Source organism: Suncus etruscus, chromosome 14, assembly GCF_024139225.1.
Source record: "Suncus etruscus isolate mSunEtr1 chromosome 14, mSunEtr1.pri.cur, whole genome shotgun sequence".
Classification (NCBI taxonomy): domain Eukaryota; kingdom Metazoa; phylum Chordata; class Mammalia; order Eulipotyphla; family Soricidae; genus Suncus; species Suncus etruscus.
Genome location: NC_064861.1, coordinates 85,617,980 through 85,643,342, shown reverse-complemented (window position 1 = coordinate 85,643,342; position 25,363 = coordinate 85,617,980). Strand labels below are relative to the sequence as shown.

At 39.4% G+C, this 25,363-nt stretch overlaps 1 protein-coding gene across 1 annotated transcript in view; it reads left to right on the top strand.

Annotated features, from left to right (window-relative positions):
- LOC126028134 (cytochrome P450 2B11-like) overlaps positions 1-25,073 on the top strand; it is a 260,434-nt gene extending 235,361 nt beyond the window's left edge. Inside the window, exons 8-9 of the mRNA XM_049787184.1 lie at positions 15,558-15,699; positions 24,814-25,073. Of these exons, the coding sequence (XP_049643141.1) occupies positions 15,558-15,699; positions 24,814-25,004 (333 nt within the window). The 3' untranslated portion in view covers positions 25,005-25,073. The remainder of the gene's footprint in view (positions 1-15,557; positions 15,700-24,813) is intronic.
- The last annotated feature ends 290 nt before the right edge of the window (positions 25,074-25,363 follow it).

Sequence of the window (25,363 nt, the reverse complement as noted above, 5' to 3'; positions counted from 1 at the left end):
TTAACTCTGGAAAATTTGAGTTCTTGAAGTATAATCCTTGTAACTTTTTATAGTCTAAAGTATGTGTCATCTGATAATAGTATGTCACTAGGACTTTTTAAGAAGGGGGTTTGTTTGGATAATTATATTCCAATCCTTCATTTTAAGTGTTTGTTCTGATTATTCATATGTGTTTCTTCTAGGCACAGAATATTGGATTCGGCTTTTTGATTTATTTTGCCACTCTGTATCTATTAATTGGTGCATTTAGTCTATCAATATTGAGAGAGATAATTGTCATGGGATATAGTGTCATCCTGCTTTAGGAGTATGGTGTGTCTATTGGTTTTTCTTGATTTAAACTTGACCTTTCAATTAGTTTTTTAAGACTGGTTTTGAGTCTGCAAAGTTTCTGAGCTATTATTTATTGTTAGGCCGTGTGTTCTTCCTTTAAATATCTATATATGGCTGGTTGGGCGAAGCATTCATTTAATTGTTTAAGGGCCTTGATGGTTTCTGTGACAGATTTGCTATATACCTTAAGAATGCTTCTTTGAATGTAATTCTTTTTTTTTTTTTTTTTTGCTGCTTTCAGTATTCTATTCCTCTTTGTTGATTTGTTGTTGTGATTAGGATGTGTTTTGGATGCTTTTCTTTGGATCTCTTTTAGTTGGCACTCTTCAGGTATGCAGGATTTGGTCGCATGCACTCTAGCTTTTACAGTTTGTCTGCAATGATATCCTACATTCTTTTTTGCTTTTTGTTTTTTTGGGGAGGGTCACACCTGACAGCTCTCAGGGGTTACTCCTGGCTTGTCACTCAGAAATTGCTCCTAGCAGGATCAGGGGACCATATGGGATGCTGGGATTCAAACCACTGTCCTGCATGCAAGACAAATGCCTTACTTCCTTATCTCTCTGGCCCTGATATCCTACATTCTTGATTCTTCATGGGGATATTTTCTTGGGTCTCTGTGGCTCCAATATGTCTTTTTTAAAATATCTTTATTTAAACATCTTGATTACATACATAATTGTAGTTGGGTTTCAGTCATGTAAAGAACACTCCCCCCTTCACCAGTGCAACATTCCCATCACCAATGTCCCAGATCTCTCTCCTCCCTTCCCCACCCCTTCCTGTACTCTAGACAGACTTTCTACTTCCCTAATTCATTCACATTGTTATGATATTTCTTTATGTATTTATTTCTCTAAATACACTCATCACTCTTTGTGGTGAGCTTCATGTTGTGAGCTGGACCTTCCAGCCCTCCTCTTTTTGTCTCTGAGAATAATTGCAAAAAATGTCTTTAATATTTCTTAAAACCCATAGATGAGTGAGACTATTCTGTGTCTATCTCTCTCCCTCTGAAAGGTGACAGGTCCCCTCAATCTCTCCCATATGCTAATTTCTCAGCAGGGACAGATCCCTCCCATGTGCCTTCACAACCAAACCTTTTTGCTGGTGCCTCTAGTAGCCAGTTTTCACTCAGTCAGTTGTTCCTGGTCTCTCTGCTTGGGTGCCTCTAGGAGACAATTTTTGCTGGGTCTATCTCAGCAAGTTTCAGGAGAGTTTCAGGAGACAGAAAAGAGAAGAGAAGAGAAGAGAAGAGAAGAGAAGAGAAGAGAAGAGAAGAGAAGAGAAGAGAAGAGAAGAGAAGAGAAGAGAAGAGAAGAGAAGAGAAGAGAAAAGAAAGAAGAGAAAGAAGAGAAATGTAGAAAGGCTACAGATCCCCTGGCTCCAATGTCTTATGTGTTTTTGTTGAGCTTATGAAAGTCTTCTATTTTCATCTGTTCACATTTTTTTAAGGATTTTTCTATTGTCCGATCATTTGTTTTAATTCTATTTTCCAATTTCTTCTGTTTTATGGAGTTGTTATACATCTCATATTCTAACTCACTGATTCTGTCCTCATCTGCTGTTACTCTGTTGGAGAGGCTTTCCAGTGAGGTGTTCATTTCACATACCTAGTTTTTTAAGTTATACCATTACTTCAATTTAGAGTTTTCTCATTTCCACTTTTATATTCTTTTTATTATTATTTGTGGTTTGTTCAGTTCGTTTTATGCTTTTTTGGAGTTCTATAAACATCTTTCATATTCTTCTCTAAAGTCCTTATCGGAGAGGCCAAATATGTGATTGGTACTTTTAGTTTCATCAGAGCTGCCATATTCATTCTCTAAGCATGTTGGATATCTGCATTGTTTCCCCATTGTCATGCTTGTAGTAATATGGTGTTTTCTATGTTGTGTGCTGAGATTCATTGACTAGAAAAATTATGGCTTCTCTGTCTCTGCCCTTTGAGTTGGGAACCCTCATCTGCATTAACATGTTATGTTCCACTGGTGGTGGAGGGGCTCTTCTGTTCCAGATTATGTGTGTCCAGGCCCTGCTGACAGGTAGGGGTGGGGTCTATTCCCATTCCCTTGAGTGCCCAAAGGCCCAATTTATGTTCCTATTATTAAAGTTTGGATCTCTTGATTCTATTGTTGTAGCCTTTTGTTTGGATATTTATTTCTCTCATTTTTAAAAACCACCAAATTCTCCCTGAACCCTATTTTTATGGTTTTTTTTTCTCTTTGTCCTTCACCCAATTTCTTTCTTTCCTATTTAAATCCTTGGCTTTCCTAATGCAGTTATTCTAAATAATATATATATATATATATATGTAATATAGTTCTCTATTTATCTTACTGGCTTACTTCATTTAACATATCTCCAAATTTCATCTGTGATACAGTAAATTACATGATTGTAGCATTTCTTACAGCTATGTAGTATTCTATTGTATCTATGTAGCAAATATTTGTGATCCAGTCATCTATTGTTGGATATTTAGGTTGATTGCAGTCTCAGCTATTATACTAAGTGCTACAATGAATAGTGGTGTGCATACATACATTTAGATGAATGTTTTTCTGTCCTGGGAATATATACCAAGAAATACATATATCATATAGAATAAATATGTTGTATTTTGTGTGGAGATGCCAAAATGAAATTTTGTGTAGTTATGGGTATTTTTTATTCTTTTTGGAGAAGAGGCCATTACTGCCTTTCAAAGAGCTGAAGCACTTGACATTTAACTCAAAAGTGAAAGGGTTTCTGCTGTCACTTCCACAAGAATACTGTTAGTCTTTTTTATAATGCCAATCTCACTTGTGTGAGAAAATATCTCATTGTTTTTAATATGCCTTTTCTTAATAATAATTTATGATGAACACTTTTATATTAGGAGACTGAACATTTAGTTTTTATTTATTTTTAGTCATTCCAGAATGTGCTTAGTACTTCCTTTTGGCTCTGTACTCAGGGATTACTCCTTGTGAGATCAACAATACCTGCAATAGAATCTGGTTTGGCCATATGTAGGCAAGTGCTTTCCACATTGTATACTCTGACACTGAAAGGGCCATTCTCTGTTTGGTCTGCATGAAATACTGGGCTAGAGACAAAAGAATGAATGGGTAATTGTAAATACATTTAACTTGAGACCAAAGAATAGTATAGCAGATAAGACTAGTCTTGCATGCTGCTGACTCAGGTTTCATTCCCTGGCAGCATATATGGTCATCTGATCACCAGCAGAGGTTATTTGCAAGAATATGATCAAGAGTAAGCCTTTAGCACAGCTGTATGTTGCCCTAAAATAAGTATTTACTTAGCTGAGGGCACCAGTGTGGGGGTGGATTGAGGCAAAGGTAAATTCTTTAATTGCTGGTTTCAAGGAAGAAATATTATGCCCTTTAGAGGGACCTATACAGATCCTTCAGCAAGTATTTTAATAATGTAATACCTGGAGTGAGCAGAAAGGTACCCATTTTTAGTAAACATGGGTGCAAATATGCTTGACAGATGCGAGACCAATATGGGGATGTCTTCACTCTGCATTTGGGACCAAGACCTGTGGTCATACTATGTGGGACAGAGGCTATCCGGGAAGCCCTGGTGGACCAAGGTGATGCCTTCTCTGGCCGGGGCGAGATTGCTGTGTTTGACGCAATTTTCCAGGACTATGGCAAGAGCTTCCAAAGTACTCTGAGGGATGGGGTTAAGGATTAGGATTGGTGAGTGTGAATTAGCACATGAGGTGTATATGGATCCAATGTGTTCTTTCAGCATCTTCTGAAATCCCCAGGTATTGCCTTTGGTAATGACAAATGTTGGAAGGTGCTTCGGAAGTTTACTCTGGCCAACATGAAAGACTTCAGGGTGGGTATGCAGAGCCTTGAGGAGCGAATTCAGGAGGAGGCTCAATGTCTGGTGGAGGAGCTGCAGAATACTAAAGGTGAGCACCAGAGTTGGGTAAAGAGAGAGAAAGAAGATAGAAAGGAAGATACAGTTGTTATGCTCAAATGTTTTTGAAGTAACAATGAAATGTTTAAGAATTGTTTGTGCTCAAATATAGAGGAAGATGTCATTTTGTTGACTATCTTAATAAGATGTTCTTCATACTAATTCAATTTTACTACTTCCCACTCCCAAAAGAGAAAAAGACAGACTATTCAGAATAGATATTACTGATTTGAAAATTCTGAAAAATTAAACTTGAAAAGGTATTTCATTTGCTTATTTTACCACTGAATTAATTTTAGTTTGGTGTAATCATTGTCATTAGAATTAAAGGTGTTCAAATTGTATATTTAAAAATATGTATAAAATTTAGTAATTTATAGAAAGTGTCCTAGAGAATAGATTTTAATTGTTATTGACCTCTTTTTAAATGCTTCAACTTCCAGTGACAAGTACCACAGAGAAATTGAGATACACTTATATGTTTCAAGCTGTGTAAAGGAGACATCTTGATAAGCTGTCTTAATAAATAAAAGCCCGTTTATTTGAAAAAAGAAAAGAAAAAAGAAAGGAAGATACAGAGTGGAGAAAGACAGAGAGGAATAGAGAGGAGTATGTGGCAATAAAAATTGGGTTTCATATTGCTATAGAATGATTGATAAAGAGATAAAATAAAGCAACTGAAAGACCACCAGAGTGTGTGGAAGGAGATACATGTGACAGGATGTATTGAGTTAGATAGATGCTGTTGTAGTGGGATTAGAAAGTGATCAGGAATAAAGAAGCCATAGGTGCCAGTAGTCTTCCCACTCTTCTGATAGAAAGCAATTATGATATATCATGATTTTTAATTACAAACTATTTTAGTCAAAGACCATGACAAACATAGTTGCTCACATGCTTTATTTGTGTCATTCCATGTTCCAAAATGAATTCCACCACCATTGTGAAATTGTTTCCATCATTGTCCTGATTTACACCCATTTCCAAGCCTACCTCTTTGGCAGGCACTAAATATTATATTTAATACTTTTTGTTTTCATGTAAGTGGTAGTGATATTATTCTTAAAAGATAGGGAAATTTTATCACAAGTGTTACTAGGCTTTTGTTTGGTAGTTGATATTCCTATTATTTGCATTGTTTCTGAACATTTGGCAGCTTTTAAATCCATTCTGGTATGTAAATTGGTGTGTCCTATTGGGATGACAATATAAAAAATTTGGTATTTTCTTGAGGTACCCAGTTTTAAGTTTTTAAGTTCTGTATCTGACATTATGGTGCTTGTGGATTGTTGGTGCATGTGGCCTGCTTTTAAAAGGGAAGAATTTGGACCATCTCTTTTCCTGAGATCGTCATTTTTTACTGCAAAACTGATTTTCCATGATTTTTCACAACCTGCTGTACATCTCTTTTGAGTATACAGTGAATCTATGGAATTGGAGTGATGCAGACATGCAGCCAGTGAATGTGGGCATAATCACTTATTTTTAAAGTCAAAAATTAAATTTCCTGGAAAGGAAGTAGGAGATGTAAGAGAAGATTCTTCCTTCCTTCCTTCCTTCCTTCCTTCCTTCCTTCCTTCCTTCCTTCCTTCCTTCCTTCCTTCCTTCTTTCCTTCCTTCCTTCCTTCCTTCCTTCCTTCCTTCCTTCCTTCCTTCCTTCCTTCCTTCCTTCCTTCCTTCCTTCCTTCCTTCCTTCCTTCCTTCCTTCCTTCCTTCCTTCCTTTTCTTCCACCAATTCAGGTGTACTTCCAGTCCACAGTGACAAGCATAGGCAAAGAAGAATTATCCTGAATAGGGTAAAATACCAGTTACTTCAACAATTGTGCCTTCTTGATTTTATAGAAAATGCAGACATATGAGTTAAAAAGTAATTCATGCCCGAAGGTTCTAAGCAAAAGACAGTGTGCCCTATCTGATATGTAAAAGGGTAGCGTTTTTATTGTATACGCACAGAAAAATTGGGGAAATTGAAAAAAATTTCTCTGAACTTAAAACAGGGTTTCCTAACCCATGAAGCATCCTTTCATAAGATCAACTACAGACTCAGGTTTACTAAGTGCTCTAACCCCATGGTGTTTTTTCATGATATCATGAAAAGTTCTCCTTGTTATAGTTGTCACAGTCAGGCTTCATTAATTAGAGATCTTGGGTTTAGCATGAATCCTATTCAATATCAGGGTGTGTTGAGCATGTCCTGGTTCCATAAAGCATATGAGCAACTATGGTTGTCATGGGCTTTGACTAAAATAGTTTGTAATTAAAAACATGATATATCATAATTGCTTTCTATCAGAAGAGTGGGGAAACTACTGGCACTATGGCTTCTTTATTCCTGATCACTTTCTAATCCCACTACAATAGCATCTATCTAACTCAATACATCCTGTCACATGTATCTCCTTCCACACACTCTGGTGGTCTTTCAGTTGCTTTATTTTATCTCTTTATCAATCATTCTATAGCAATATAAAACCCTATTTTTATTGCCACATACTCCTCTCTATTTCTCTCTGTCTTTCTCCACTCTGTATCTTCCTTTCTATCTTCTTTCTCTCTCTTTACCCAACTCTGGTGCTCACCTTTAGTATTCTGCAGCTCCTCCATCAGACACTGAGCCTCCTCCTGAAATCACTCTTCAAGATTCTGCATTCACTGTTAAGTGGTGAGGCAAGGAAATACCTTAGAAGAAAGTCATTGCTGTTACCAAGTCATCATTAGGGTGGCATAGGAGCCCACCTGGAGCAAGATAGTGCCAAGGCAGGATTAGGACCTGCCCTGGTAGAAGGTTTATTTCTGGTAATGGTGAAGAAACTGTACCAGTTCTAAAGATGGGACCTAAAGTTCAGGGGTGCTTGCCAATGTCTGAGCAACTCAATCCTAAGTCAAATCACTATGACAAATGTTTAGGGTGGAAGTCCCCACTGCACCATAAAAATTTTGGAGTTTATATACATACTAGATAGGAACTTCTCTCTATACCTAAATTTACTCATTTTATTGTGTGTATACAGAAAGAAACATGCCATAGGATACAGTTGGTGCATATGGGAGTGAAAATAACAAGTTAAACATGGTCTATAACCTGGTTCTGGCAGAAATAAAGACCCCTTCACATATATATGTACTAGAATTTTCTTTCTTTTCTTTTTTTTTTTTTTTTTGGTTTTTGGGTCACTTCTAGCAGTGCTCAGGGGTTCCTCCTGGCTCTATGCTCAGAAATCACTACTGGCAGGCTTGGGGGACCATATGGAATGCCGGGATTCTAACCACAGTCCTTCTGTATGCAAGGCAAATGTGCTACCTCCATGCTATCTCTTCGGCCCCGATCTACTAGAATTTTCTACTAAACAAATACAAAAGGGAACGGTCTACATCTACATAAGGGAGCAGACAATAATTATACACATTAAAGCAATACACCTAAAGATATATCTTTATAAATAAAATATATACAGATATATATGTAAATAAATATAATGAATATATATAAATAAAGATATATAGATATATCTTATATATTTGTAGATATATATAAAGATGTAAATACATATGAAAAATATTCCCTTTAAATCTTTTGAAATAATCTCAAGCCAGTGACTATGTTATGAAGCAATCTGAAAAATAGTTCACAGAAATCCTGGATCAGGGTATATTTTAGAGCCGAGGCTCTCTTGAAAGCCAACCAGAGGTTGTGAACAGCAATTCAAGGCCAAGAGAGATGAGAGGGATGGTGGTGGGCAGAATGATCTGGTTCTGAGGAGTGAAGAAGTAAAAAGGGTTAAATAGGGAGTTATAACAAATTTGGGCTGAGAACGAAAGGAAAAAATAAAGTGGCAACCAGGGGAAGGGGAATATACAACACAGACAGACATTATGTACGATACAGATGGACATTAGAAAGACATAAAGACACACACACAGACATAGATGATCAATCAGGACAGATGAAAAAGCTTTTCAATTCCTAGAAAAATCACAGCTGGCAAGGGTAAACTTTGCTGATAAAGCTTCATAGATTATGTTGTACATAGAACATTCTCAAAAATTATATTTTCAAGTCTATAGTACTAAGTAATATGGTAATGAGCACTGTAAAAGGAGGCTCTACCATGGCAGGTCTAGAGCATCCAGGTTCCTTTCCTGTAGGCAAACTGAGAACAAAAGCAGTATGGTGTGATCAACTAGCTTGAATTGAAAATAATTGCAAATTCATTCTCATGAATGAGCATTGTAGCAAGAGTCTATGGCATGCAGATACCTTCTCCAAAGATATCTGTGGACAGTCACATTAGATTATATTAGCAGGCATGATCAAATATAAAATAAATAGTTTAGAATATTTGTTGACATTATAATGAGAACTGTAATAGGAGTCTAAGAGGACAGAGCACTGTACTGTGATAGTAGGACAGCCAACGTATTTCTTGAAGGATCACTGTCAACGAAAACATTAGAAAGTTAAGAGAAACATATTAGTTTAAAGTTAAGACACTCAAACACTCTTTTTTTTAAATTTTATTAATTGATTGATTGGTTGTTGGACCACACCCAGCATTGCTCAGGGTTCACTCCTAACTCTACACTCAGAAATCACCCCCGGCAGACTGGGGTGCCAGTAGTTGAACCGGGTCCTTCCTTGGTCAACCACATGCAAGGTAAAATACCCTACCAATGTGCTATCTCTCCTGACCAAGACACCAAAACATTCTTCTAGTGAGCACTGTAATGGGAGTCCATGGTTTTCAAACACATTCTGCAGCTCTTTCTTGGGTAAAAACATTATATCACTATAGACTTCTATAAAAAGCAGTCAGTTGAACACCTGCTATAATTTAAGCATCTTGGCAAATCTATTTTCTGAGAATTGACTTTAGAGGTAGAGAGAGGAAGAGCAGGTGATATTTAAGGAGTGGGAGAACAACAAAAACTCAGTAAGCAGTTTACCCACTATTGGGTCTTTCTTTCTTGCTCCAGAGGCAGAGCATGGATCTGGCTGCCCTGATACAGTTGTTAGTTATTTGTGTCTCTGCACCTAGACCCTTGAGATGAACACCTGTATCACGGCTCAGTTTTCTCCATGGAAAGAAGATGCAAAGAGGGGCCGGGCGGTGGCGCTAATGGTAAGGTGCCTGCCTTGCCTGCGCTAGCCTCGGACGGACCGCGGTTCGATCCCCTGGCGTCCCATATGGTCCCCCAAGCCAGGAGCGACTTCTGAGCGCATAGCCAGGAGTAACCCCTGAGCATCACCGGGTGTGGCCCAAAAACCCCAAAAAAAAATAAAAAATAAAAAAAAAAGAAGATGCAAAGAGCTCTGTGTATGCAGAGGGAAATGTGTGTAGGGAAATGTGTGCAGCAGCAGACCGGACACTTTTTGACCCAGCAGTGTTGAAAACTATAGGGGTCTATTTATTTTTGGGGGGTTTGGGTCATATCTGGCAGCTCTCAGGGGTTACTCCTGGCTCTATTCTCAGAAATCACCCCTGGCAGGCTTGGGGGACCATCTGGGATGCCGGGATTCGAACCACTGTTCTTCTGCATGCAAGGCAAATGCCCTACCTCCATGCTATCTCTCCAGTCCCTATCTGGGCCTATTTGTAACTGTACTGTACTAAACAAGTGACTGGCAATAATATTGACTCATGTATATCCCCTTCCATTATATTGTTTTCTCCCTTCTAAGAAAAAAAGGGCAAAGTATTGAGGATTCTGCCATTGTTTAATGGGCAGCCCCTGACCAGTTTGTGAGTATCCAATAATTTGAATATTCTCCCCCTTCCCCAGGAACTCTCCATGATCCGACCTTCTTGTTCCACTCCATCAGTGCCAACATCATCTGCTCCTTTATCTTTGGGAATCGTTTCTCTTACCAAGATCCTGAGTTCCTTCGACTCTTGGAATTGTTATTCCAATCATTTGCCCTCATGAGCTCCTTCTCCTGCCAGGTCAGAGCAAAGGAAACTGATGGGGATGAGGTCGACAGCCAGGGTGGAGACGGTTCTGATCCATTTTAGGGTGTAGCAATTCATATCTGGGATGGAATTGAACAGAGACACCAGGTATGGATGAAAGGCAGAAACCAGAGGTAGGGGTTGGTAGATAGATTGAAGACCAAGATAAATAAGGGAGTTTGTGTGTCATGCAGTAAAAATCAAAGATAGATTCAGAAATAATTAAATAATCCTCAGCTAGACTAAGCAATGGAGACTTTAAATAGAAAAAATGGAGCGGTAATATTTAGGCAGATGTAAAAGGTTCAGTAGAGACCATTGAGGAGAAAGGTATCAAGAACTACATTTTCAGTTTCTCTTGTTCCAATTTCTTCCAAATAGGTGCTTGTGACCCTTCTTTTGGAGAAATTAAAAGATCAATGAAAAGAGAAATTGCATTTTTAGAGAGTCCACACTTGGTGGAACTCAGCACTTACTCTTGGCTCTGCATTCAGGAATCACTCCTCTTGGGTTTGGGAAACATCTGGGGGTAATGATGATTGAACGTGGGTACAAGAGAAAGGGCTTTCCCACTGTACTATGGCTCCATCCCAAGAGCTTTATTTCTTATATCTGTGTTTTTCTCTTTGATTCTCCTGTTAGTTCCTTCTTAGTACATCCTGTATTGTTGTGATGATGACATATGTCTCAAGCTGGTCTGTTTTGCTCACACCTTGGTTGTTGTGCTAACTACTGTTACATATTACAATTATCATCTCTTGCACTTTGTGGGGACTTCAAGGGTCCTATCTAGTCAAGCTTCATGAACTTTTTTTTCCTTCTGTGGGATATAACAAGGTTGAACTCTGGGCCTCATGCTTGCAATTCATGCACTAAAGTACTTCTAGATTTGTTATTCATGGTAATGTTAAAAATATAAGATTGTGGATATTCTCCTTTTTAAAACAATGATGGAACTTTTGCGTTATGACTCACATTTTAAGAACCATAATCTATTGTTAAGCATTAAATCACTAGAGATTACAAGTATCCATCACTCCAGTTCCAGTAGTATTACTCTTTTATCTGGATTGTTCTATTTTTAAAATTTTTTTTTGGCTACACCTGGTGTGCTCAGGAGTTATTCCTGGATCTTCACTCATATATTATTAGCGGCAGGCACAGGGGACCATATGGGATGCTGGGGAACAAACCCAAATTAGCTTCTGCAAGACAAATGCCCTACCCAATGTGCTATTGCTCTGGCCTCTGAGTATTCTTATTCGGAGTGCTAATTTATGATAAGTGGGTGGATCAGTTTGCAAATGCAGAATTGAAGAGAGAAAAAAATATACTTTTCTCTGTGGGTCTGCACAATTCCAATTCTATTTGTGAGGGTGTTAGGGTCCAGAGTTACACAATTGCTGTAAAACTGACTACTTTATTTTTTATTTAAGCACCATGATTACAAACATGATTATAGTTGGGTTACAGTCACAAACAGAATATTCCCCTTCACCAGAGTAACATTTCCCCCTCCCAATGCCTCCCTCCTACCTTTCCATCCCCTGCCTGTATTCGAGATAGGCATTCTACTACAATTATTTGTTTTTTAAAACTGACTACTTTAATCCATCTATGAACAACCCCTAGTCTGACCAGCCAGGGTTGTCTCTAGGAAAAGAGAAACACAGCCCAAGACCATGAAGAGGATTATATAGTGAAGGGATATAGGGGGGGTTCTAGCTTTCTGATGATCTTTAAAATGTGGCATTTGCAAAATGATGCCCCTTCTTGTTCAGAATCCAGAAGCCTGCAAGTAACCTTTACAAAATGGCATCCCTTCTTGTTCAGAACCCAGAACAATGCAAGGGTCTACTGTATTTAAAGTTAAAAGAAGTATAAACTGATCAGGAGAGCATACCACTTCCAAAAATCAGAAACATTCCTCTGTGTACCACAAGAATTGATTCCTGAACACAAAACTAAGAGTAATTGTTGAACATTGCTGCTTTTCCCCTTAAATACACTGTAACTTTGGAATCAGACAAACCAAAGGAGATGTGCAGAGCAGAAGGTCACAAGATTCCCTCAGCAGGATTGTAGGCCAAGTAAGACGATCTATCTGCATTTCCATTACCTTCCACTGGAGAGGCAGATGGGTAATCAGAAAGACTCTCTGAGCTTGTGTAATGCTCCAAGAAGAGGTTTTATTGTTCTCATCCAACTTGAAACTTGTTGAGAGAGAAAAAATCAGCATGACAAATCCAGGTAGCAGAGATAATTACCTCTAAAGAGGAGTCAATGAGCAACCTTCATCTTACATTTATATATGTGCAATTTTGGCATTGAATTGCAAAGGTTTAAACATGATATTCATCAGACAAAACAATAGAAACACAAACACAAATAAGTGAATGGGGCTACATCATCTGCCTGAGCTTCACAGGATCATTGCTGGAAATGCAGATAAGTGCAGTGATAGAAGATAAATGCGGAGACAGGAGTTGATAGAAGATTGAGTAAAATAGGAAATGTGGCCAAGGCAAGATACTCAGAGAAATGAGTAAACTAGAGATGAGACAGAGGAAAAACCAAGATGGAATGGAAAGTGATGGAAAGGTCTCCAATCTTTGCATTGTTCTCCATTCCACCAATGGAAGATATGAACTTTCCACTACTCTCAATTCCCCCCTGGAAATTCATAAGCATGTGATTGGAAAGGAGGAAAAGAAAAAGTCAAGAAGAAAGAATCAGTGTAAGAAAGACTAAAGTCTGAGACAGAAATAGAGATATAGGTTCTGGGGTGATGTTGGGGACCAGTATTTCTTTACTGGTGCCCATTACTGTGACTATCTCAGACACAGAATGCTCCAGAGTCCCTCTCTCATCCACAGGTGTTTGAGCTCTTCCCTCGCTTCTTGAAGCACTTCCCTGGATCACACAGACAGTTTGTCAAAAACGTGTATGAAATCATCGACTTCATCAGTCGCATTGTGGAGAAGCACTATGAGATCTTGGACTGCACTGCTCCCAGGGACTTTATTGACAACTACTTGATCCAAATGGATAAAGTGGGGCTTGGGAGATGCTTAGGGAATTAAAGGTGGCCGTGTGAGAAGAGAAAGAAAAGAAGTACTGGGAGAAGGGAAGGGAGGGAAGAACAGAGGATGGAGGGGGGAGATTTGGAAAAAATGCAATATGATAGAACATCAAGAGTTGGAGAAAGAGACGTACAAGAGACCAAGAGAGCCACATTTACTGAAGGAAGATCTGGGGGTAGTGTGAGACCACAGAAAACAGAACAGAAATACAAAGAATTTTACATGTATACTAAAGCTTCGTATTTTCATAACTTGAATTCTTTCTTTGTATAAAGGAAAAATATGACCCCAATAGTGAATTCCATCAGAAGGACCTTATCATCACTGCATTCACACTCTTATTTGCTGGCACAGAGACCACAAGCACCACGCTCCGAAGTGGAATCCTGCTCATGCTCAAGTACCCCCATGTCACAGGTAGGCAGAATTTGACCTGTTGAGAGAAGGGTTTCTGTCCCCTCTGTCAATAGCATGTGACTAGAGTTATGTCCAAAGAAAATGTGACATGTGGCTCTCACAGAGAAGCACTGGAATGTCAACATGCTCCCAAACCAGTGAGGAAATTGGGTTGATGGATAATCAAAGATTCTCTTGATATGCTTGTCCAATTTTTCCCCATCACTTAAATATCAACTCACCCTTTTGTGTTCTCTTTATCCTTACATGTCCTCATGCTTCTATCAACAGACCCATTCATTATCTTTACTTTCTTTAATTTGTGGAATCACATTATGCACTTACATTCTGTCATTCATGTTTTATTCAGACATTCTATTTGATTATGTTATTTGGCTTATAGGATTTATCTATAAACAATGAGCAGCCTGTCATTGATTTATGACTAATTAATTATTCATGTGCATATCTCTTGTATGAACTGGACTTTAAATTGTTTTTCCAATTGTACTTACTCTCATTATTAATGCATCCATTCATCAGGTTTGAATTTAAATTTAAGTTAATTTCTTTTATCATTTCCATGGTTCTATGTGAAATCTTTGATTCTTTAATTTTTATTAATTTTAATAATTAGATTCATTCATGTATTAATCCTTCATATGTATGTCAACCATATAGTTCATTGATTTTTCTTAGTTTAGCAATTCCTCATTAATTTGTTTAATTACTTTTACTTTCATCGGTATATATGTGTATATATATCTATATATATATACTTTCATAGGATTTGTTTGAATGACTGTAATTTGTAGATATTATGGACTATTACTTTATTTAGTTAAGGTTTCAACCAATGGACTCAATTATCATGTCAAACTCTGCTTAGGATCTTGATTATGAGCCCATAAGGTGGCAGATTTTGCAGATGGTTCTCCTGCATGGAAAATATGTGCTCAGTCATTGAATTATTTCTCTGCCTTACTTATTAATTAGTGACATCTTAATGAGTATACTGATAAATACAAGCTGTGTTGGTAATTATTATTTTATCTTCCCATTAATCACTTGATGTATTCCTTTATTTATCCAGCCATTTGTTGTATTATCTAGGGTTCTTTCACTACTAAATTCTTTCTTAAACAGCTCAATAATTTATAATAAACGATATGGATATTCATGTTATATACATCTTAGAGGGGAATTCTGCATGGTTGTTGGTATCAAATACCCAATCCAAAATTCTATAGTGTGTGGACTACTTGCTATGTACATATGCTTACTTATGCACATAAAAAGAAAATACTTATCATTTATTTGGTTTTAAAGAGTGAGAATTCTTGTTGCTTTTATTACTCTCATGTCTCCACCAGCACTGGCTTTAGATACAAATGTTGTGCTGTGATATTTCCTTTAGGGTTTCCTGGTTCATTTACCTATGAGCTAAGAGAGTAGTTTTCTTGCTAAATGCTTCTTTGAATGCATCTCAGTTCCCCCCCCCCCTTGTGTACAGAGAGAGTGCAGAAGGAGGTTGATCAAGTGATTGGCTCACATCGTGCTCCCACCCTCAAAGACCGAACCAACATGCCATATACAGAAGCAGTCATCCATGAAATTCAGAGATTTTGGGATATTTTCCCTACTGGTGTACCTCATAGTGTCACCAAGGATACACACTTTCGAGGCTACATGATCCCAAAGGTGAGGACAACCTGGTTCTCAATGTCTTCTCTGGGTTTCTCCTAACCCCTCAGTGGAAGCACTTATGATTCTAACACTAGAGTGCTCTGCTGTACTCCACCCATGGATGATGGAGAAACTGTCAAAGACTTCTGATTTTATGATCTTCCCTAAGGGCACTGAAGTATTTCCCATCCTGAACACTGCTCTTCATGACCCACAATACTTTGACAACCCAGGAACCTTCAATCCTGAGCATTTTCTAGATGCCAATGGGGCACTGAAGAAGAGTGATGCTTTCATGCCCTTTTCAATAGGTAAGATGGATCATACTTTGACACCCGGGGGGCCAGGGTACCTAGTCATCTGGAGCTGATCTAGTAGAGATCTTCTCTGGGTTGAGAACTCAAGACCTTCCATTGTTATCACTGTGCTGATGGTCCATTTTAACTTCAATCCCAGGGTCTATAGACTTGGGTTATATTTGATCTCAGCAAAACCATATTTGTTTCACAGTTCTCTGAACCCAGTGGTTTCTTGGGAACTGAAGATAGTATATTGAATAATCACCCTGAGCTTCAGGCATTTTTCTAGGAGATTCTAACCTACATTGCTTGCCAAATTTATTATATGGTGTCAAAAAGTGATCGCATTTATTAATGAATGTTTGTAGTTCCTTAATCTTCTTGGTACAGAAATGTAGAAGCAAATTATGGGTTCAATGAGGTAAAGTTGCTTGAAGGATGGATTCATGAACTATAGAACACAGAGTGGGCTTTAAAAGTCACTGGAGCACTGTTGTCGGTAGAAACAATAGCAAAGACAGAGGTTTATCACATAAAAACTGGATGGCTGGGCGATTTCTGTAGAATTTCAACATGCACTGTCTTATCTCTGTCTCCACTGTGGAGCCATGAGGATAAAAATCCCATGCAGATGTCCAGGAATCTTATTATCTGAGAGATCGTAGACACTAACTAGTCCCAGAGTTTGATTTCTGTTAAATTGTCACCCAGGGACTTTAATGTAGTTAGCCAGCAGGATGCATTGGAATATCCAGTACTTTGGCTGCTTCCCTTATTTCATCTTGAATGAGAGTGAGGAACATGAGAGATGGTAGTGAATATTGTTTCATCTTTACTATTGTGACAGTGATGCAGTTTAATAAGGACATTCAGAGGAAGTGCCAGTGGCAGCTTCAAAGAAACCAATGGAGAGTGACAGGGAAATAAAGATTTAATGCTTTATATATTTATATATATATATATATATATATAGGTTATATAATATATGTAGAGAGACTGAGGAACATAATAATAGAGCAACTTATGAGGAGCAGAACTAGCTTGAGGCAAGTAAAAAATTTAATAGAGATTTTTTCACCCAAACTTCAAGAGCAGGCTCCACACTGAAGACGCCTTAACCAATTTGATGCTTTTGTTTCGGTGAAAAAGAAGACAATCCGGTGAGATTCTCTTTCCAATGCGGAGCCCAGTAGCCCGCCATGGAGCATGCCTTTACTCCGCTGGAGCCTCTGCTGCCCACCGGGAGGGACTTCAGAGCATAAAAACCGGCTAACCTTTGCAAAAGCTGGCTCCCTGTGTGTGACACCAGGCGGGGAAAATCCGCGAAAGTACACCGGCCCAGTGGGGCTCAGCTGTGAAAGACTGTGAGTGTGACCTGTCTATGTCTGTCTACTGTCCTCTTGCGTGAAACTCTTGCGAGTGGGGCAAAAAGAGCCTCCAGAAACCTCGCTCGCCCAGACGCCATTTTCAGGGAGGGACTTCAGAGCATAAAAACCGGCTAACCTTTGCAAAAGCTGGCTCCCTGTGTGTGACACCAGGCGGGGAAAATCCGCGAAAGTACACCGGCCCAGTGGGGCTCAGCTGTGAAAGACTGTGAGTGTGACCTGTCTATGTCTGTCTACTGTCCTCTTGCGTGAAACTCTTGCGAGTGGGGCAAAAAGAGCCTCCAGAAACCTCGCTCGCCCAGACGCCATTTTCAGGGAGGGACTTCAGAGCATAAAAACCGGCTAACCTTTGCAAAAGCTGGCTCCTTGTGTGTGACACCAGGCGGGGAAAATCCGCGAAAGTACACCGGCCCAGTGGGGCTCAGCTGTGAAAGACTGTGAGTGTGACCTGTCTATGTCTGTCTACTGTCCTCTTGCGTGAAACTCTTGCGAGTGGGGCAAAAAGAGCCTCCAGAAACCTCGCTCGCCCAGACGCCATTTTCAGGGAGGGACTTCAGAGCATAAAAACCGGCTAACCTTTGCAAAAGCTGGCTCCCTGTGTGTGACACCAGGCGGGGAAAATCCGCGAAAGTACACTGGTCCAGTGGGGCTCAGCTGTGAAAGACTGTGAGTGTGACCTGTCTATGTCTGTCTACTGTCCTCTTGCGTGAAACTCTTGCGAGTGGGGCAAAAAGAGCCTCCAGAAACCTCGCTCGCCCAGACGCCATTTTCAGGGAGGGACTTCAGAGCATAAAAACCGGCTAACCTTTGCAAAAGCTGGCTCCTTGTGTGTGACACCAGGCGGGGAAAATCCGCGAAAGTACACCGACCCAGTGGGGCTCAGCTGTGAAAGACTGTGAGTGTGACCTGTCTATGTCTGTCTACTGTCCTCTTGCGTGAAACTCTTGCGAGTGGGGCAAAAAGAGGCTCAGAGGAGCACGGCCGCTCCGCTTCGCTACGCGGCCGTGCACTCTTTCTAAGGAAAGAACTCCATTGCAACAAGAAGGAAAAATCACACTAAGAATGGCGCTATATCACAGAAGCAAACATTTCTCTCTGGACTGTCTTCTCTGTTGCATGCTCGGGCCTAAGATTTGACCCAGTGTGAGGCTTCATCCACGGAGGACTCCCCTCCCTTAGAGGCAAGTCAGCCCATCCAGAAAGGGAGGAGCCAGAGGAGTGTGCTGCCTACATCATATAGACAATGAATACCACCACAACACGTAGAAAAACCCACAATACAAGTGTGACAATGGGAAAACAACGCAGGCCAGCATCAGACATAGAGAATGAAGATGACAATTCTGAGGACCAGATAATGACTGAACAACTAATCAACCTCTCAGATAAGGACTTTAGACTAGCAATATGGAAGGTGCTCAACAGACTCCAAGAAACCATGGATCGAGTTGAACAGAACACTAATAAGAACCAAGAAAATATGAAGGCAGAAATGACAAAACTCCAAACTGAAATAACATGTCAACTAACAGGACTGAAAAAGTCAGTAAACGAAGTGAATGACAAAATGGATAAGCTCTGGGACAGGGTATCAGAAGCTGAGAATAGACTTGGTGCTGTGGAAGATGAGATACATAACAATTCCATACAGCAGGAGAGATTGGACAAAAAACTTAAAGCAAATGAGCAGACAATGGAAAAATTAGTCAAAGAATGGGAACAGACGAAAATAGAAGTCTATGATAAGATCAACAGAAACAACTTAAGAATCATTGGAGTCCCAGAGACCCAGGAAGAAAATTTCCAGGAAGAATCAATGGTCAAGAACATCATTAAAGAGAAACTTCCAGAGCTAAAGAATATATGTGATCAAATCCTGCATGCCCGAAGAGTACCAACCAAAAGAGACCCCAGAAAAACCACCCCAAGACACATCCTAGTCACAATGACAAATCCCACAGATAGAGACAGAATTCTGAAAACAGCAAGATCAAAAGGGGAAATCATGTTCAAGCAAGCTTCCCTGAGATTTACAGCAGACCTGTCACCAGAAACGCTCAATGCCAGAAAGCAGTGGTGGGATATTGTGACAAGACTGAATGAAATGAATGCTTCACCCAGAATACTATACCCAGCAAAACTCACTTTCCGGTTTGATGGAAGAATACATGGTTTCACAGACAAAAAACAGCTCAGAAACTTCACAGACACAAAACCAGTCTTAAGAGAAAAACTGAAAGACCTAATCTAAGACAAGACTACCCAAAAGACACACCAAATTTTGAAATAAAGATGGCGTTAAATCCCAGGACAATTCTTTCTCTCAACGTCAATGGACTAAATGCACCAGTTAAGAGACACAGAGTGGCTAAATGGATCAAAAAACTCAATCCAACCTTCTGCTGCCTACAAGAAACGCACCTGAATAGTCAGAACAAACATAGACTCAAAATAAAAGGCTGGAGAAAAGTTATCCAAGCAAACAACACCCATAAAAAAGCTGGAGTGGCCATAATAATATCAGATAATGCAAACTTTATACTCAGGAAGGTTGTAAGGGACAAAGACGGACATTTTATATTAATCAAGGGGTACGTAGAGCAGGAAGAATTCACTCTCCTAAACATATATGCACCGAATGAGGGGCCAGCAAAATATTTAATACAACTGTTGACAAATCTGAAAAATAATATCAACAACAACACAATAATTGTGGGGGACCTTAACACGGCTTTGTCAACACTGGACAGGTCAACCAGACTGAAACCCAACAAGAATATACTAGACCTGAGGAGAGAAATGGAAGAAAGAGGCCTAGTGGATATATATAGGACACTCCATCCCCAGAAACCTGGATACACATTCTTCTCCAATGTACATGGGACATTCTCCAGGATAGACTACATGCTGGCACATAAAACATACCTCCATAAGATCAAGAGGATAGAAATTTTGCAGACTACCTTCGCTGACCACAAGGCTCTGAAATTATTTGTGAACTCCAAAGGGACTCAGAAGAAACACTTTAACACCTGGAAGTTAAACAGCCTCATGCTCAATAACCAGTGGGTCCGAGATGAAATCAAGGAGGAAATAAAAAGGTTCCTGGAAACAAATGACAATAAAGACACAAACTCTCAATACTTATGGGACACAGCAAAAGCAGTACTGAGAGGAAAATTTATAGCTTTGCAAGCACACATCAGGAAGGAAGAAGGAGCTTACCTGAGTAGCTTAATGACACAGCTAATAGAACTAGAAAAAGCTCAACAAAAGGACCCAAGAATAGGAAGACAGAAGGAAATAACAAAGCTGAGAGCAGAAATCAACGAAGTGGAAAATCAAAAAACAATTCGAAAGATCATTGAAAGCAGAAGTTGGTTCTTTGAAAAAATAAACAAGATTGATAGACCACTGGCAAACCTAACAAAGAAAGAGAGAGAGAGAAACTTGATAACTCGTATCAGGAATGAAAAAGGAGAGATCACTACTGATATGACAGAGATTCAAAGGGTAATCAGAAACTACTTTGAAAAACTCTACGCCACTAAAAATGAGAACCTGGAAGAAATGGATAAATTCTTGGACTCTTATAATCTTCCACGGTTGAAGGAAGAGGATGTAGCATATCTAAACACCCCCATCACCATTGATGAAATTAAAACAGTAATCAAATGTCTGCCGAAAAACAAAAGCCCAGGTCCAGATGGATTCACTAATGAATTCTATCAAACTTTCCAAGAGGAACTACTGCCAATCTTGGCAAGACTCTTTCATGAAATTGAACAAACAGAAACACTTCCAAATAGCTTTTATGAAGCCAACATCACCTTGATACCTAAACCAGACAGAGACGCTACCAAAAAAGAAAATTACAGACCAATATCACTGATGAATGCAGATGCAAAGATCCTCAACAAAATCCTGGCAAATAGGATTCAATGCCTCGTTAAGAAGATCATCCACTACGATCAAGTAGGTTTCATCCCAGGAATGCAAGGCTGGTTTAACATCCGTAAATCTATCAACATAATACACAACATCAATAACAAGAAAAATAAAAACCACATGATCATATCAATAGATGCAGAGAAAGCATTTGATAAGGTCCAACACCCATTCTTGATCAAAACTCTCAGCAAGATGGGAATGGAGGGAACCTTTCTCAATATAGTGAAGGCCATCTACCACAAGCCAGTGGCAAATATTATCCTCAATGGAGAAAAACTGAAAGCCTTCCCTCTAAATTCTGGCACAAGACAAGGCTGTCCTCTCTCACCACTCCTATTCAACATAGCACTGGAAGTACTTGCTATAGCGATTAGGCAAGAAAAGGATATCAAGGGAATCCAGATAGGAAAGGAAGAAGTCAAGCTCTCACTGTTTGCAGATGACATGATACTCTACTTAGAAAACCCTAAAGACTCTATCAAAAAGCTTCTAGAAACAATAGACTCATATAGCAAGGTGGCAGGCTACAAAATTAACACACAAAAATCAATGGCCTTTCTATATACCAATAGTAATAAGGATGAAATGGACATTAAGAAAACAACCCCATTCACAATAGTACCACACAAACTCAAATATCTTGGAATCAACTTGACTAAATATGTGAAGGACCTATACAAAGAAAACTATAAAACTCTGCTCCAAGAAATAAGAGAGGACACACGGAAATGGAAACACATACCCTGCTCATGGATTGGCAGGATTAACATCATCAAAATGGCAATACTCCCCAAGGCACTATACAGATTTAATGCCATCCCTCTAAAGATACCCATGACATTCTTCAAAGAAGTGGATCAGACACTTTTGAAATTCATTTGGAACAATAAACACCCTCGAATAGCTAAAGCAATCATTGGGAAAAAGAATATGGGAGGAATTACTTTTCCCAACTTTAAACTGTACTACAAAGCAACAGTTATCAAAACAGCATGGTATTGGAATAAGGATAGGTCCTCAGATCAGTGGAATAGGCTTGAATACTCAGAAAATGTTCCCCAGAGATACAACCATGTAATTTTTGATAAAGGAGCAGGAAATCCTAAATGGAGCAGGGAAAGCCTCTTCAACAAGTGGTGTTGGCACAATTGGATAGCCACTTGCAAAAAATTAAACTTAGACCCCCAGCTAACATCATGTACGAAGGTAAAATCCAAATGGATTAAAGACCTCGATATCAGCCCCAAAACCATAAGATATATAGAACAGCACATAGGCAAAACACTCCAGGACATTACAGGCATCTTCAAGGAGGAAACTGCACTCTCCAAGCAAGTGAAAGCAGAGATTAACAGATGGGAATATATTAAGCTGAGAAGCTTCTGCACCTCAAAGGAAATAGTGCCCAGGATACAAGAGCCACCCACTGAGTGGGAGAAACTATTCACCCAATACCCATCAGATAAGGGGCTAATCTCCAAAATATACAAGGCACTGACAGAACTTTACAAGAAAAAAACATCTAACCCCATCAAAAAATGGGGAGAAGAAATGAACAGACACTTTGACAAAGAAGAAATACGCATGGCCAAAAGACACATGAAAAAATGTTCCACATCACTAATCATCAGGGAGATGCAAATCAAAACAACGATGAGATACCACCTCACACCCCAGAGAATGGCACACATCACAAAGAATGAGAATAAACAGTGTTGGCGGGGATGTGGAGAGAAAGGAACTCTTATCCACTGCTGGTGGGAATGCTGTCTAGTTCAACCTTTATGGAAAGCGATATGGAGATTCCTCCAAAAACTGGAAATTGAGCTCCCATACGATCCAGCTATACCACTCCTAGGAATATACCCTAGGAACACAAAAATACAATACAAAAACCCCTTCCTTACACCTATATTCATTGCAGCTCTATTTACCATAGCAAGACTCTGGAAACAACCAAGATGCCCTTCAACAGACGAATGGCTAAAGAAACTGTGGTACATATACACAATGGAATATTATGCAGCTGTCAGGAGAGATGAAGTCATGAAATTTTCCTATACATGGATGTACATGGAATCTATTATGCTGAGTGAAATAAGTCAGAGAGAGAGAGAAAAACGCAGAATGGTCTCACTCATCTATGGGTTTTAAGAAAAATGAAAGACACCCTTGTAATAATAATTTTCAGACACAAAAGAGAAAAGAGCTGGAAGTTCCAGCTCACCTCAGGAAGCTCACCACAAAGAGTGATGAGTTTAGTTAGAGAAATAACTACATTTTGAACTGTCCTAATATTGAGAATGTATGAGGGAAATGTAGAGCCTGTTTAGGGTACAGGCGGGGGTTGGGTGGGGAGGAGGGAGATTTGGGACTTGGGTGATGGGAATGTTGCACTGGTGATGGGTGGTGTTCCTTTTATGACTGAAACCCAAACACAATCATGTATGTAATCAAGGTGTTTAAATAAAAAAAAATTATGCATTAAAAAAAATTTAATAGAATAGTAAAACAAAAACACGTGTGACAATAAATATAGGCAGAGAAAGAAATGAGTCTTATGGCCAGTAGAGAGATCAATCATGACAAATATATTAGAGCAGCAGAGACACCTGAAAGTGACACAAAATGGGGAAGATTTTGGAAAGAGATAACAAGCTGATCTGGAATGAGCTGGGTTGCATAATCTCTGGGAAACAAACTTTCCAGCCTGGAAAGTTGCCTGAGCGAACCTAAGCTCATGTCTCTAAACACCTGATTTAGAAGCAAAAGACATTCAGATAAACTCAGTGTCTAAGCCTCTCAAAATTTTAGAAACATACTGAAATACTTCAGTATTGCTGAAGTATAGCTTGCTGATAATATATATACATATATATGTATATATATATGTATATATATATATATATATATATATATATATAAAATGCCAGAACATCTCTCTTTGTCCTTGCCCCCCACATCTGCATTTCAACTCACTGGGGAGGTTCTTCCCACCTTGGAGAACCTGATGGCAACCTTAGATTACCATCACTATTTTCTATACTTTATGGGTTTTTAACATTGAATTATGTGGTGTTTAATAAGAGATCAGTATCCAACCCTGATATAATAGGTACAGACTGAGACACATTATCTCCCTATAAAAGATGAGCACACACTGAGATTAGCATGACAGTCTTTGCCTTCCACGCTGCCAAACCAGGACAGACACGGGTTTGATTCCCCGCATCCCATATGGTCCCCTGAGCCTGCCAGAGCAATTTATGATCACAGAGCCAGGAATAATCCCTGAGCGCCACCAGGAGTGGCCCCCAAACAAATACCAAAACAAAACAAGAAGAGCACACAACAACAATGGCACCTTTGAATCTTTTAATTGGGCTGGTAATATTCTAGGAGGCATTTTAAGTATTCACTATTTTAACCTCACAATGGGCCATCTTTCCACTTTAGAGGAAAAATACTAAAGTGCTAAACTAGAAATAGATATACATCAGCAGGTATAGAAGGACAAGACACACACAATGATCAACCTGATGTGGGTGGGCTCACTAAAAGCTACAAATGCCATCTGAAAAGTATGTGGTAAAGACACCCAGAGATTGCAACTGAGATTGGATGTTAAGGTCTTCCCAATAGACCATCTGGAATTCAAGCTAGAGTTCAACTTAGATGGATTTTTTGCAATGAACCCAAATGTTTCTACTTTCAAATGAGACAAGGCATTGTTAGTGAAAGCTTTCCTCCCAAAACTAACACCCTCTCTAGTGAACCTCTGTTCCCACAGGAAAGCGCATTTGTCTTGGAGAAAGCATGGCCCGCTCAGAGTTATTCCTCTTCTTCACCACCATTCTGCAAAATTTCACGTTGGCTACCAACATTGCCCCTGAAGACATCGACCTCACTCCTATAGAGAGTGGATTGGCCAAACTTCCCCCAAAATACAAGATCAGCTTCGTGCCACGACTAAGAGTTTGACCGAGGAACTCAAAGAACCCTGATGTCCATCATTAAGAATCCCTGCCTCTGTAGCAAGTGGCCCCTGCCTGTCTCAATGTCTGCCTTCCTCAGAGAGACCTTCTGTGAACTTTTGTGATTTTTCTTCCTGGTGGCCCCTCCACAGGGAAATTCATCTTGCAGTCTCACCTCTGTCACATCTCTCCCTTGTGGGCATATTGGGGTCACACATTTATTTGTAAATTGGCTTAGGTTCCAAGCTACAAATCTCATTGGTTCTTCATAATACTTGCATGTGGGGCCAAGGAAGAAATTGAATTCAGGGTTTTAGGCCCGCAAGGCAAGTACTTTACAGAGATCCATTGCTAGGTATTAATTTG